Source organism: Gekko japonicus, unplaced genomic scaffold (genome assembly GCF_001447785.1).
Source record: "Gekko japonicus isolate JY-2015 unplaced genomic scaffold, Gekko_japonicus_V1.1 scaffold745, whole genome shotgun sequence".
Taxonomy (NCBI): Eukaryota; Metazoa; Chordata; class Lepidosauria; order Squamata; family Gekkonidae; genus Gekko; species Gekko japonicus.
In genome coordinates, this window is record NW_015164690.1 from 666,200 (window position 1) to 681,249 (window position 15,050).

Sequence of the window (15,050 nt, forward strand, 5' to 3'; positions counted from 1 at the left end):
CCCTGTGAGGCAGGCGGTGCGGAGAGAGCTCTGAGAGAACTGTCCTTGAGAGAACAGCTCTGACAGAACTACGGCTTGCCCAAGGTCATCTAGCAGCTGCAAGTGGAGGAGCGGGGAATCAAACCCAGCTCTCCCAGATTAGAGTCCACCCACTTAACCACGACACCAAACTGGTATGGCTTTGATGTAGATTAAAGTCATGAGAAAGAGCTTGACAGCTGAGAAGGGATTTTTGCTTCTTGTCCTGCACCCAAGGCAGAAACAACACCAGACAACAGTTAACACAGGCTTACTTAAACCCTACTGAGTTGAAATTGCTGCAGCTGCCTCCTCAGAGGATTACAAGGAGAGAAGAAAAGTCCTAACACCCCTTCCAGTACAAACAATTGATAATATCATTATTATCATCACCATAATCCAAAATATTATTCTCTGATGCTGACATAATTAGTATGATTCACTGTTCGTACGAGGAAATATGTGTCAGGATATTTCCTCTCCCGTAATGCTGTGAGACTGTGGCAACTTTACATTTGCTTACTTTAGTGTTCCCTCTAAGCTGAGTTAGCTCACCGTTTTTTAGCCTCGGGCTCACACATTCCCCCCCCCCAAGTTCTTTTATTTTTTTATAGACAACAAACACAACACAAACAAACAAACACATAAATTGGGGGTCCCATCACATCATTAAACTGTCTGTCTGAGTACCTCATACAATATTTAATTATTTTCTACATCCCACATTGTATTTTTGTATAAGTCTTTTGCATATAATTAAAAATAAAGTTCTTGTTTCCTTCTAGATTGGCTGTATGTTGATATATTTTATTTGTTGTATTCTTCAACCCATTGGTAAAATCTTAACCATGTATTTTCAAAACTTTCACACATTTTTGTCTTCGCTCCGGAATGATGGCTCCAGAGCAAAGTGATTTATGCAGTTGCCAAAATGCTCGCTCACAACCGTAATGCCAGTGACTCACAAAGTGGAATTTTTGCTCACAAGACTCCACAGCTTAGAGGGAGCGTTAGAGTAAACCCTGTTGAACTCAGCGGGACTTGCTTATAAGAAATCCTGTACATAAGGGATGGGTGTGTCCAGGGCTATTTTTGGGCAGGAACGCACAGGAACGAGTTGGCCATGCCCAGCAGGAGCTCATTAGCATAATAGGCCACACCCAACAGCAGGAACTCATTAGGATTGGCTACATTAGGGGTGTGTGGCCTAACGTGCAAAGGAGTCCCTGCTACAAAAAAAGGCCCTGAGTTTTGACAACAAACAAGGTCAACAGAATAAGAAGCAAAAGGTGGGTGTGGCTGGATGACCACACTTCTGGTCACATGGGGGTGCGGCCTAATGTGCTAATGAGTTTCTGCATCTGGAGGCAGCCCGCCGCAAACGTTTACTAGTACCTTGGAGGTACTACCTTTTTAACAAGCATTTTCGGTGGCGGGTGTGCTCCACTTCCCAGATGTTGGGGTGTGATTGCGCCCAGATAATCCGCTCACCATCCGTGCCTCTCCCGCGGCAAACGTGACCGGGGCCTTTGTTACTCTTTTAAGGGGCTACTGGACTCTTGTGCTTTTCTAATGCCACAGGCTCCACCTCCCGAAGCATCCCATTTTCTCCAGGGGAACTGATCTCTGCAGTCTGGAGAGGAGCTGTAATTCCGGGGGGGATCCCCAGGTCCCCCCTGGAGGCCGGCATCCCTGGGTGGATTCTATGGCATTGACCTCTGCTGAGTTGCCACCCCCTCCTCAAACCACTCCCTCCCCCCAAATCTCCAAGTTGGGAAGTTCATGGAGATTTGGGAGGCAGAGCCTGGGGAGGGGAGGGGACCTCAGTGGAGTACAATGCCGCAGAGTCCGCCCTCCAAAGTTGCCATTCCCTCTAGAGGAACTGATCTCGGCAGTCTGGAGATTAGCTGCAATGCCTGGAGACCTCCAGATTTCCCCTGGAGGTTGGCAACGCGGAGTGCGCACATGTCTTGTACGTATTTCTCTCTGTATCTCTCTCTCTACACACCGACGTTTCACAGACACGTATGCGCAGCCATTCCGACGTGCTTGGTGAAGCAGCCGTGGAACCAGACTCACTCCAGATCCACTCCGCCCTCTCTCCCGCGGCCCCTCAGCGCCTGACTCTTTGGTTTGGTCCAACGTCCATTCCCCTTCCTTTCTCACCTTCCCCCCCCCTTTATTTGAACCTCCCCCGATTGGTACGGCCCAGCCGGCCGCTTCCCTCGCTTTCCCTCCCGGCCCCGCCCACTTCCTCTCCACGGCCAGCGCAGCCTCGCTGCGGGCCGCGGCTGACGTCACAGTGAAATCGCCCTATCAAAATCCCGAAGGGTTCGGGCAGAAGCTCACGCGTCCGGCAGAGACGGCCGCGCCGATTGGGCGAGCCGCCCAGTAAGGCGCCTGCTGATTGGCCGGGCCGCCTAATCCAATAGAGGGACGGTTTGCTCTGGGGGGAGGTGAGAGAGAAGGCTGGGCTGTGGGGGACAGAAGGGAGGAAAAAGGTGAGGGGCGGGGGGCCTGCGGGAGAGCGCCCCTAGTGCAGGGGGGAGCCCAAGGCGAGACCTGGGGGGGGGCAAGAACCCCCATGCGGGGCAGGGGTGGAGGGAGGCCGCCTCCCCCTCCACACCCGCTAAGAGGGTGGGGGAGGGGACCGGGACCGCCCAATGCAAGGTAGGGGGGGAGGGGAGTGGGGTGGCAGAGATTCCACCCCTCCCTCGCGTGCAAAGGAGGGGGGGAGCTGCCCCCCATGAAGCGGGGGGAGGGTGAAGCCTTTGTGCAGCGGAAGAGGGGCGGGTGGGGTGCTGGAGCTGTCAGGAGAGTCCACTGGCGAGGTAGGTTTTGTGCCACAGGAAGCGTGCTGACCTTTACGATGCCACAAGGCTCTTCCTTGCTTTAGGGTGGCCGGCAATGTTTCCTCTAAGCTGCGGGGTCTTGTGAGCAAAAATTCTACTTTGTGAGCTCCTGGCATTAAAACTGTGAGCGGGTGATCTGGCTGCAGCATAAATGTAGTTTGCTCTGGAGCCCTCCTTCCTGAGCGAAGACAAGAATCTGTGAGCTGGAAGCTAAAAATCTGTGAGCTGGCTCGCACTAACTCAGCTTAGAGGGAACACTGGCTGGCCGGCTCCGATTTGGGGACTTTCCTGGAGTATTGGCGGCGAGGGTTGCAGAAGGGAGGGACGTCAGTTGGGTATGATGCCACAGAGTGTCGTTTCCAAAGGGGCCCTTCCCCCCGGAGGTGGGGTGTGTGTAATCTCTGGAAATCAGCTGCAATTCTGGGAGATCTCCAGGCCCTACCTGGAGTTTGATGGTAGAGAGACGCAGCCTGTTTTCTATCAGCAGAGTGGAAGGAAAGAGCCTTCCTGGAGCAATGGGTGGCAGGGCCCATCTCTGCAGAAGGGGTACCTTCTTAAGAGCAGGAAGAAGGACATGTGAACTGGAGAGTGTCCCTTTAAAAATGTGGGGCTGGGGGTTACTGAGGTGGGGCAGCCAAGTACTGAGGATGTTCTTCCCTATTATAGTGGGGCAACCCGCAAAAGAGGGAGGGAGGTATAATTCCTGTGGTGAGTTACAGTTTTACAGTCTTCCCTGCTTTCTACTTATTGCAGTCTGTTAAAAATGCAGAATTCAGGGTTTTAAAAAGAGTTTCTGAAAGGATGCCCTTTTCTTTGCAGGACTTGGTGTGCTGAAACAGGCCATATTGGATGTGTTGTTAGGACCACGAGCCCTTCCAGGGCTGCTTGCTGGCTTTGAGCCTGGAAGGTACGTGAGAGAAACCAGATCCACTCTCTATGTGGAAGAAATAGAGTATGTGAGGTGAGAGCCCAAGAGGCTGCTGGTAGAGTGGTGGATAAAAATCAATGAAAAGAGAAAAATTAAAATTACTTAAAATCATGCTAAATTGTCAGCTACACTTAAAATCTGTGTTTTTTTTAAAAAAAAACACTGAAATATAAACACTTAAATGATCTCATAAAACTAAATCTGTGATCCACTATCAAGCATGTAAAAAACCACATGATATGGCAACATAGGTATCCTGAACTCAAGCACTATAGGCAGAAAATGGTGGATCTTATGCTGTATCTCTAAATGTGGAAAATTATGAATACTTATGAGTCTACCTTGCCAACAGCATGCATACTTACTTTGCATCTTTTTTCTTTTTTGCTGTATAGTCACAGCTGATTTACAGCAACCCCATAGGGTTTTCATGGCAAGAAATGTTCAGAGGTGGTTTGTAGTTGCCTACCTCCACATTACGACCCTAGTATTCCTTGGCAGTCTCCCATCCAAATATTAACCAGAACTGACCTTGCTTAGCTTCCAAGGTCTGATGAGATCGGGCTAGGCGGGTCAGGGCTCACATCTCATAGAGAAAGCCTTTTTTCCCCAGTTACTTTCTGCCCATGCTTCTGCAAAAACTCTGGGGATTTAAAATGGGGCTGTATAAACTCTTGGAAGTGGCTTGTGCTAGCCCAAGAAATTTTTTTGATTTTTTCCCCTCTGATCAGCTGACAGGCTCTCTGCCACCACCAAACTGGTTTTTTTGGGGGGGAAACCTTAATTTCAGTACATTTTGCCCCAAGGTCGACGTATATTGAATCTTGTTTGCCATTTTACTGCCCAAATATAAGTATAACCAGTTTAAAAAGAGCTTTGTGAAGCATTTCACAGTCTATTTTAAATTATTCGTAATGCCAAACTTTAATGTTGTTTGCAGATGTGCTGGCTACCGATCATTTACGTTTATCTATTTATTTATTTTTTATTAACAATTTTTCAAAGTTTTTACATCATAATAACCAATCTTAAACATAATAATACATAAATAGGTTATTTATTAAGCATTACTTTCCTATCGCAGATTTTCTAGCATTAACTTAAAAGTAAATCATATAGTGATACAGGGGATTACTAGGTAAATCTCATGTTTTAGCATATAGCTGATAACGGGATACCAGGGTGCTACATTTTTCTGTTTGTAGTTACTTGGAGATGCATTATTTATTTATTTGTCAGATTTATACCCCACCTTCCGGCCGAGACAAGCTCAGGGCGGCTTACAGAGAGTAAAACGTATGAATTACAATTAAAACAATTTTAAAACCAACGAAAACCATCTAATATAATGAAGTGCTAATAGTCATGTATTGTTTAACGATGGCAGGCGTTAATCAATGGTCCCTTCTCGCAGGGGGCTCTAAGCGGCTGGCACAGGCTGCTGCTGTTGCCGAATCCGGGGCGGGGCAGGGTTCTCTATCTTCAGCTGTTAAAGGCGGCTCCTTAATTGAAGGCCTAGGCGAAGAGCTCTGGGGGAGGGTTCTCTATCTTCAGCTGTTAAGGGCGACTCCTTAATTGAAGGCCTGGGCGAAGGGCTCTGTTTTACAGGCCCTGCAGAACTGGATGATGTCCCGCAGGGCCCTGTTCTCTTCTGGGAGCTTGTCCCACCAGAACGGAGCTGCCACCAAGAAAGCCCTGGCCCTGGTTGTAGCCAGCCTGGCCTCCTTGAGACCCGGAAGGGCCGGTCGGTTCTGAGATCCTGATCGCAGTGCCCTCTGGGGAACATGTGGGGAAAGGCGGTCCTTCAGGTATGTAGGTCCCTGACCGTAAAGGGCTTTAAAGGTAAGAACCAGCACCTTGAAACGGATCTGGTATGCTATCGGCAGCCAGTGTAATGCATAGATATTTTAAACATAGTTTTCCTTAAGATAAAATAGTCCCAACGTCGATTATGCCGTTGTTGTTACATTTATCTGTTTAGATATCTGTTTAGATATTTATACCAGCTTTTTCCTGCAGTGTTGGGGTGATTGTTCCGCCCCTCCGTTCCTTATCCTGGGAACAATAACCCTGTGAGGTAGGTCAAGCCGAGAGTCAGTGACTGGCCCAAGGTCACCCTGCGAGCTTCCATAGCAGAGTATCGATTCAAACCCAGGCCTTCCAGATCTCGTTTGATACTCTAGCCGCTGCAGCATGCCGATTTTCTGTGAATCAATTGCCGCAATGCTTTTTGACTGCATATTTGTATCCTTGCTCTTCCAAGGAGCTCAAAGTGGTATACACAGTTCTCTCTCCTCCATTTTATCCTCACCAATGCTGTTAGGTAGCTCAAGCTGAGAAAGCAACTGAGCTGAGGTTCCCCGGTTAACTTCATAGCTGGGTAGGGATTTGAACCCAATTTCCCTAGTTCTGTCCTTACAGATTAACCACTACATCACACCGGCGCTCAGTCAAATAGCGCAGTGATCTTTTGGCGGGTGGGAGGGGGATCCCCAGATCCTTGGGTCAGAGGCAGTCCTCTCAGAGCTGTTCTCTGCCCCATCGACCTCACAGGGTGTCTGTTGTGGGGAGAGGAGGGGAAGGAGATTGTAAGCCTTTGAGTGAAGGGCAGGGTATAAATTCAACGCTTCTGCTTCTTCCCCTTCCTCTTGGTGTCATGGTTAAGTGCACGGACTCTAATCTGGGAGAACCGGGTTTGATTCCCCACTCCTCCACTTGCACGTGGATGGATGACCTTGGGCAAGCCATCGTTCTGATAAGAGCTGTCCCTGAGAAAGAGCAGTTTCTGTCAGAGCTCTCTCAGCCCCACCTCCCTTACAGGGTGTCTGTTGTGGGGAGGGGAAGGGAAAGGAGTTTGTAAGCCGCTCTGAGACACCTTTGGGTAGTGAAGGGCGGGGTATAAATCCAATCTCCTCCTCCTCTTCTTCTTCACAAGCCCACGCTCCGAAAAGGTGGACTGTATTCATTTTCTATATGTACTTTTATTTAGTTTGTTTCATTCATCCTGCCTTTGCTAAACATGGGAAAGGAGCAAGGCGTTGGCAGTCCCTGGTTCCCCTTTCTTTGACGACCAGATATCTTGCTCCGTTCCCCTGTAGTTCTGGCACAGCTGTTCTTGAAAAAGGGAAGTTTCTGTCAGAGCTCTCTCAGCCCCACCTACCTCACAGAGTGTCTGTTGTGGGGAGGGGAAGGGGAAGCAGTTTGTGAGCCGCTCTGAGACTCCTTTGGGTTAGTGAAGGGCGGGGTATAAATCCAATCTCTTGTTCTTCCCCTTCCTCTTCTTTTTTTCCCTTTCTTCCTCCTCCACCTGCCCTTCCCCTCCTCCTTCCCCTCCATGGTCCCAAACCACCCTTTTATTCCTGTCTTCTGTTTCTTTACTAATCCTCAAGGATACTTGACCTCCTATCCACTGATGGCCAAGGTCTGTTTGCAGGGTGAGCTTCTTAAAAGCTTTTTGCAGGCCCAAGTATCTAACGTTGGCACTCTCGAAAGAAAAACTGTAGAAGATTGGCGTGACGGGACTTCCACTCGGGGGAATCGTGTTGATTCATTGGATGCCGGCCTCAAACTTAATCCCCTTCCGCTTTCGAGAAAATGTGTCCCGTATTAGAACTCGTCAACTCCGGATTAATGTAGAAGAGGGAACAACAGTTTCTTGTACATACATAACAAATCCGATGTAAAAGCCATTGAGATCAGGAGGAACCCGCATTTCTAACCCTTTCAAGGCGATAGCAGTCTTAGCACGCAGGAAGCTTGCAAGGGGTAGGGGGACGAAAAGCCGCCTGTTCCACTGTGCGTTCGCTCTGAGGCACGTATTGCTGTTGTGTGGGATGGGGAATGAATGTGGTGGCTGAGGGCACAGAGGACAAATCGCATAGGCAATTTGTTTTGCAGGGGTCAAGACTTAAACATTCACAGTAGCTGGCTATTGCAGTGACTAAGAGAAAGCATTAAAACGATCCCTTTGGCCATCTCCCCACCGCCAAACCGTGGCTGAGGGCACAGAGGACAAATCGCACAGGCAATTTGTTTTGCGGGGGTCAAGACTTAAACATTCACCCTTTAAGTAGCTGGCTGTTGCAGTGACTAAGAGAAAGCATTAAAACGATCCCTTTGGCCATCTCCCCACCGCCAAACCACACACTGAAGCATCACACTGCGAAAGAGTTAACTGCTGCATAAAACAATCCCATTTTTATCAAGTTCTTCAGGAAGCTCAAGGAAATGTACATAGGTCCCCCCCCCATCCGCATCGCCAGGGTCTTCTGAGGATAACACGGAGGTTAGATTGAGTGAGGGAGCGTGGGAGGCTTAAAGTCAACTCAAGTGAGCACTTGTCGCCGAATGAATTACGAACATAAGAGAAGCCAATGTTGGATCAAGCCAGTGGCCCATCTAGTCCAAGACTGGGTCACACAGAGGCCAAAAATACCAGGTGCCATCAGGAGGTCCAGCAGTGGGGCCAGAACTCCAGAAGCCCTCGTTTCTCCAGGCTAAAGAGCCCTAAGCGTTTTAACCTTTCTTCATAGGGAAAGTGTTGCAACCCTTTGATCATTCTAGTTGCCCTTTTCTGCACTTTTTCCAATGCTATAATATCCTTTGTTAACCTTGCCAGTATAGCTCTTACCATTCCTGTCCCTTCCTGATTTGGGGTGTGCGAATCCCCCCCCATCCCTGTTTTTCCCCCCTTGGTTCGGGTATATGGAACAACAAAAAAATCAGCTTTCCCTGAAAAATCTTGGATTCCAATTCCAGTGCAATATTTGGATCTGGGATTTTTCGGCAATTCTGATTTTTTTTGCCCCCGGGGGGGGGGATTGCACACCAGACGTTGTGCCCATGAGGGAGCAGTTTAAACCGGGCTGCAAGAGAAGGCAATAAGAACATAAGAGACGCCAATGTTGGGTCAGGCCAAAGGCCCATCCAATCCAACACTGTGTCACACAGTGGCCAAAAACACCAGGTGCCATCAGGAGGTCCACCAGTGGGGCCAGGACATAAGAAGACCCCCCCAAGCACCAAGAAGACAGAGCATCACTTGCCCCAGAGTCCCTATCTATACCTGGTGGCTAATAGCCACTGATGGACCTCTGCTCCATATGCTTATCTAATTCCCTCTTGAAGCCGTCCATGCCTGTAGCCGCCGCCACCTCCTGTGGCAGTGAATTCCACGTGTTCATCACTCTTTGGGTGAAGAAGTACTTCCTTTTATCCGTTCTAACCCGACCGCTCAGCAATTTCATGGAGTGCCCACGAGTTCTTGTATTGTGAGAAAGGGAGAAAAGGACGTCTTTCTCGACCTGCTCTATCCCACGCATCATCTTATAAACCTCGATCATGTCACCCCTCAGCCGTCGTTTCTCCAAGCCCCAAGCGCTTTAACCTTTCCTCATAGGGAAAGTGTTCCAACCCTTTTATTATTCTAGTTGCCCTTTTCTGCACTTTTTCCAGTGGTATCATATCCTTTTTAAGGTGTGGTGACCAGAACTGCACACAGTAGGATAACACAGTAGGATGCCAAGCCCAAGCAGAGGGGAGCTGTTCGTTCCGGCCACCCTGGCCAATGCTGAGCTGCCCCAGCCAAGGCAGCGCGTAGCCCTCAGCTCCCACTGCCCCAGCCGATCTAATCTTGCCGCTCGGTCTAAACCAAGCTGCAAGAGGAACTAGCCCCAGCCGAGTCTAAACCGGGCTGCACGAGAAACCAGCCCGCCCCAAGCCAAGCTGGTGGGGGCTGTCTTCTGCAGCCTCTTTAAAGTTTAAAGGGACCTGATTTGGATAGCCCAGGCAAGCCCAATCTTGTCAGATCTCAGAAGCAAAGCAGGGTCGACTCTGGCAAGTAGTTGGACGGGAGACCTCCTCGGAATGCCAGCACTCGGGATAACAGGGGCAGGCTTTATTCAGCCGCCTCTCTGAACATCCTCCAGGCCGCCATGACTTCCAGGTGTACACGCACACACACACATGTACATAAAAATTAAGAAATACCCCCCCCCCAAAAAAAGTTTAAAGGGACCGCAGAAGTCCGACAAACAGCTTGCTGTTTTCGGATCTACCGGTAATTCCCGAATATATCCGGGATTTTCTCAGGACTTTCCCCCCTGGTTTTCACGGGGAAACCCGGATACATTTGGGATACCCATTTGGGGAAACCCGCAAACGACTTTCGTTCCTCTTGCTTCCTCTTCGCACGCACGCTGCCAGGCTGCCACTTCATATGAGCAGCTGAATTGTGCAACTTTAAAAGACTGAGTCCGTTGCATAAGCTCAGTGCTGACCTGAGTGTCACTGCATCCAGTCTCTCAGAAGAGGCATCCCCTTGTGTGGAAGAGCAGGAGGAAATCCTCTTTCTACGAAGGCACCTCTGTCTGTGTAAGGGCTTGTCTTTAAAAACATTTTTAAAGGCCTGCTACCTGGTTCATTCATTTATTTATTAGCCATCTTATCTTCCTTACGGTGCTCAAGGCGGCTTATGAATAAAACAGATAAAATGAAATGCATTCAAAGCAGAAGAGTCAAGATTTAAAAACCACAATTCAGGACTGCTAATAAACTTAAAACAATTGTGGGGCTGCCACCAAAAAGGCTGTCTCTCGTGCACCCACCAGACGAGGTTCGTTGACTTATCAGCAGGTCCTCTCCCTGAGATCTTAATTTCTGGGCAGATACGCATAGGAGAAGATGGTCCTTCATAGAGATATGAAGGCCCGGAAAAAAACCAGAAAAATTCGGGAAAAAAACGTTTTTTCCACGTTTTTTTACTGAAGCCTTTTTGTTTTTTTCCGAAAAATTGGAAAAATTGAAAAAAAAAAAGAAAAAAAAATTGATTATAGAACGTTTTATTTTAACATGATGAATAACATATTTTAAGACCAGGTGTTCAAATATTTTCCAAATCATTTCTAAAAAATATATATATGGTATCAGATTGATGTAATTTCTGTGCACTGAGGACAAGCAAGTCCTAGGTTACAAACTGAACTCTCCAATGCAAGAACAAGATGCATTTCTTCCTTTAGGAGGTGCGATTGTCAGAAGAAAATAAAAAAGTTTCAGTTTTGTTTCTGCATGTGGGTGGGTATTCTGTAATAATTGTTTGAATACACTATATTTTTAATATGTTAGTTGTGATAATTTCATGCCAAGTAAAAATGTCCATAGTCATATTTTATGTTCCTAAAATAACAGAATGACTTTCAAACTAGAAAAGACAAAAGAAATGCTAATGTAGCATTTTTTCAATTTTTCCGAAAATTTCCGTTTTTTCCGAGCTTCAAAATTTCCGGAAATTTTACATTTCTAGTCCTTCATATAACTCAGTCCCAAGCCAAGAGTTCATTAAGGCCCAAAACAAGGGTTTATTAAGGTCTAACACAATGCCTTGAATTGGGCTCAGGAGTGGATCGGTAGCCAGCATAATTGCGGCAGTATCTGCTTCTATACAGAATTACGGTGCATTTGTGGGTTTCCCCTGCTTTTCTCCAGTTTTCTCTCTCGTGCACCCACCAAACAAGGCTCGTTGATTGACGGGACGGTCAGAAGGGCCTCCCCCTGGGATTTTAATTCTCTGGGCGGGAACATACGGGAGATTGATTGGAGGGTTGGGGCTATCTTTTTAAATCTGAAGCTGATTTTATTGCTCGGAAGATTCTTGCCTCCGTCTACCCCACCCAGCTCCTTAACTGCTTCTCTCCGATGATCTTCCCCAGCAGGCCTGGAACTTCTAAGCATGATGGCAGAGCAAGGGGAGGAGACGCTGGTGTACGTGGAGCACCGCTACGTCTGCTCAGAATGCAGCCAGCAGTTCAGCTCCTTGGAAGAAGCGCTGGTCCATCAGCAGAGCCACATGTGCCCCCAAGAGCAACAGTACGAAGTGGTGGGGTTGGCGGAGGCCGGGCTGGTGGCCGGGGCCGAGGCCGGCCTCTATCAGACTGTGACCGTGCAGGAAAGCCAGTACCAGTGCTTGGAGTGCGGGCAGATCCTCTTGTCTCCGGGGCAGTTGTTGGAACACCAAGAGATGCACCTCAAGATGGTCACCCAGGAGCCGGTGAAGCCGGTCAGTTCCAGCCAGATCCACTACGAGTGCATCGAATGCAAGGCCCTGTTCACCAGCCAGGATGTGTGGCTTGCCCACCGGCAGACTCACCGCAAGCCTCCAGAGCCCCCAGCCCCTCCTCCTCCTCAGAGCCGAGCGCTGGTGAACTTAGAGCATTCGTACCGTAAGCCAGAAGACGGGGTGGATTCCGGTGGCACCGTGCAGCTGCTGCTGTACGAGTGCAGCGAGTGCTTCCAGCTGTTCCAGTCCACTGCAGACTTCTTGGAGCACCAGGCCACACACCAAGTCATCGCGCCGTCCCCTGCGCTGCGAGCCAGGGAGCAGCCCGCCATCCGCCCTGCAGAGATGAAGGAACTGCCACCCCCACCACCTTTGAGCTTGGTGGGGGTGCACAACGGGGCAGTGCCCCCACCCGCCCCACCCAGCGTCACGGCCACCGATCACAGCTATGAGCTGAAGAACACCCCCGGGGAGCAGCCGCCCAGTAAAGCCAAGCAGCCAGCCAAGGAGCACGGGTGCACTGAGTGCGAGCAGGTCTTCCCCTCAGCCCACAAGCTCCAGCTGCACATGAGGAGCCATCGGCAGGGTGCCTTCAAATGTCCGCTGTGCAGCAAGGTGCTGCCGTCTCCGGGGGCTCTCGAGAAGCACCGAGAAGAGCACAGCGGGGAATCGCGCTTCCTGTGTGTGGACTGCGGCCTGGGTTTTGGGACCGAGGCCGTGCTACTATCCCACCGGCGCACTCACTCGTCCAACCCTCTGTACCGCTGCACTTGTGGGAAGACCTTCATTAACATGACCAAGTTCCTCTACCATCGGCGGTCCCACAGCGCCAACTCGACACAGTCCCACGAGTTGCCCGAATCCCCTCTGGAGGACCAGTCTTTGGAGGAGGAGCTGCCCGAGGCCCCCCAACCCCCCGAGAAGCAGCAAGAGGTGGTCCCGCTGGCCATCATCTGCTCGGTAGACAATGCTGCCACCACCTTGGTGGACGGCATCGCCGTGGAGCAAAAACCGGAGGAGTTCCAGTGCCAGCTGTGTAGCAGCACCTTCCCCAAACAGGCGCAGCTGTCGCGCCACCAGCGCTTCGCCCACAAGATGGAGCGCCGCCACAAGTGTCTGACCTGTGGCAAGATGTTCAAAAAGAAGTCCCACATGCGCAACCACCTCCTGACCCACACGGGGGAGAGGCCATACCACTGCAAGGAGTGCGGCAAGAGTTTCAACTCCCCGGCCAACCTGCAGCGCCACCGCCTGACCCACACCGGTGAGCGTCCGTACCGCTGCGACATCTGCCAGAAATGCTTCACACAGTCATCCACCTTGCAGCAGCATCTCCTGGTGCACAGCCGCCACTACCCATACAAATGTCAGGAGTGCGGCAGCGTCTTCCACCGGCCCTACCGTTTGCTCATGCACCGCTACCACCACACCGGGGAGTACCCCTATAAGTGCCAGACCTGCGGGCGTTCCTTCTTGCTTCGCCGCCTGCTGGAAGTCCACCAGCTGAGCCACATAGGCCAGCAGCCCCACCGCTGCACGTCCGGCTGCGGGGCAGCCTTCGTCACCGCCGAGCAGCTGAAGGAGCACAAGTGCGGCAAGATGAGCCGTCACTTCGAGTGCTCCGTCTGCGGGAAGAAGGTGGGCTCCACGGCACAGCTGAGAGCCCACGAGCGCCTGCATGGGGACATCCAGACCCCTGAAGGGGCGGAAGAGGAACCCCCCATGCACGAACCGCCTCCACCCCGACCTCGTCGCCCGACCTGCCCCAAGACATTCGAGTGCAGCGACTGCAAGAAGCTGTTTAGCACTGACACGTCCCTTCAGGTTCACCGCCGCATCCACACCGGCGAGCGCCCTTATCCTTGCCCGGATTGCGGGAAGGCCTTCCGGCAGTCTACACACCTCAAAGATCACCGGCGCCTGCACACGGGGGAGAAGCCCTTCAAATGCAACGAGTGCGGGAAAGCGTTCACCATCGCCGTACGGCTGGCTGAGCACAAGCGCATACACACCGGGGAGCGCCCGTACCACTGCGACGCTTGCGGCAAGGCTTACCGCTCTTTCTCCAACCTCTGGAAGCACCGCAAAATGCATCAGCAGCAGCGCCTGCAACACGAGCAAGAGGTCATGGCAGAGGCTGTAGCTGCCGCCGCCGCAGCTGCTGCCGCCGCCGCCGCATCATCTTCGACTTCGGCGAACGAGCCGGTCTACGGAAACACTGTTACCATCATGGAGACCATCCCGGTGGTGGAGACCATCGAAATCTATCCAACCGATGGAGGCGTTCACTTTGAGAACATCCAGGTGGAGAACGTCCAGATTGGTGGGGTTTGAGTTGGGCTGGGGGGAGTGAGGAGGGGCAGCTGATCACGCTCGGTGGACTGGGAGCTGCTGTTCTCTGGCTCCCCCTTATGGGGCTCCAGTGTAGCTGCAACGAGTTAATACCCTCAAACCTGTCCTTCCCCCAGCTTTTACCTGTGCCCCCTTTCCCGTCCGCATCCTGGCTATTTCTGGAATGTGGGCACATCCTCCTTTCTTCCACAGAGATGGGACTGGGCACCAATCTCTCCTTTCTCCCCCTGCCCGGCCCCTCCTTCAGGGGCTCGGTCACTCCCTACCACCGTGGTCGCCGCTCCTTCACCCCGTGCCGTTGACCAGGTCACTCCCCGTTCAGCTCTAAGAAATGTGGCTTTTCTTTCACGACTCGGGTAATCCCACGAATGCCCACTAGCAGCTTTCTCCGGGGCTGATCCCGATGCTGAATTTTTTTTCTTTTCTTTGTCGGTTTGTCTAATAGAGAGCTCCAGGGAGCCGACTCCCCCACCACGGTACAGTCTGGATTGTAAATACCTCTTGACTGGATTTCTCCTTTACCTTGCGGGAGCCTCTCCCTGTTTGCCCACTGGTCCCCATCTCCCAGGCATCCTCCCATGGCCCATAACACCCTCCTTTATTTGGTTTCTCGCTAACTGGATTCCTCCCTATGGCCGTGGAGGGCTCTTTTTTTTTGTTTTGTTATTTCATATTAAAATTAAAAGAGAAATCGAAGTGCTTGTGACTTCTGACGTGTGGTTCTTTTGGCTTTGGAGGGAGGACAGGATCGGGACAAGAAGACTGGAGCGGGGTTTGCACGTGTGAAGAGAGGCTCTAGACCAATGCTCCCTCTAAGCTGTGGAGTCTTGTGAGCAAAAATTCT

At 50.8% G+C, this 15,050-nt stretch overlaps 1 protein-coding gene across 3 annotated transcripts; it reads left to right on the forward strand.

Moving 5' to 3' along the window:
* Positions 1-2,494: 2,494 nt before the first annotated feature.
* On the forward strand, positions 2,495-14,830 carry ZNF574 (zinc finger protein 574). 3 transcript variants are annotated; one of them, XM_015409396.1, is made up of 3 exons: positions 2,495-2,519; positions 3,690-3,777; positions 11,508-14,830. In XM_015409396.1, the coding sequence occupies exon 3, from the start codon at positions 11,528-11,530 to the stop codon at positions 14,186-14,188; it is 2,661 nt and encodes an 886-aa protein (XP_015264882.1). In that variant the 5' UTR covers positions 2,495-2,519; positions 3,690-3,777; positions 11,508-11,527; the 3' UTR covers positions 14,189-14,830. The 3 variants fall into 3 exon arrangements, with proteins under 3 accessions (XP_015264882.1, XP_015264881.1, XP_015264883.1); XM_015409395.1 differs by having other exon boundaries at positions 11,511-14,830; XM_015409397.1 differs by lacking the exon at positions 2,495-2,519 and adding an exon at positions 2,830-2,849 and having other exon boundaries at positions 11,511-14,830.
* The last annotated feature ends 220 nt before the right edge of the window (positions 14,831-15,050 follow it).

What these genes read in the sequence shown, in the direction of transcription:
- ZNF574 (XM_015409396.1), top strand. Translation starts at nt 11,528, where the DNA reads ATGATGGCAGAGCAAGGGGAGGAGACGCTGGTGTACGTGGAGCACCGC.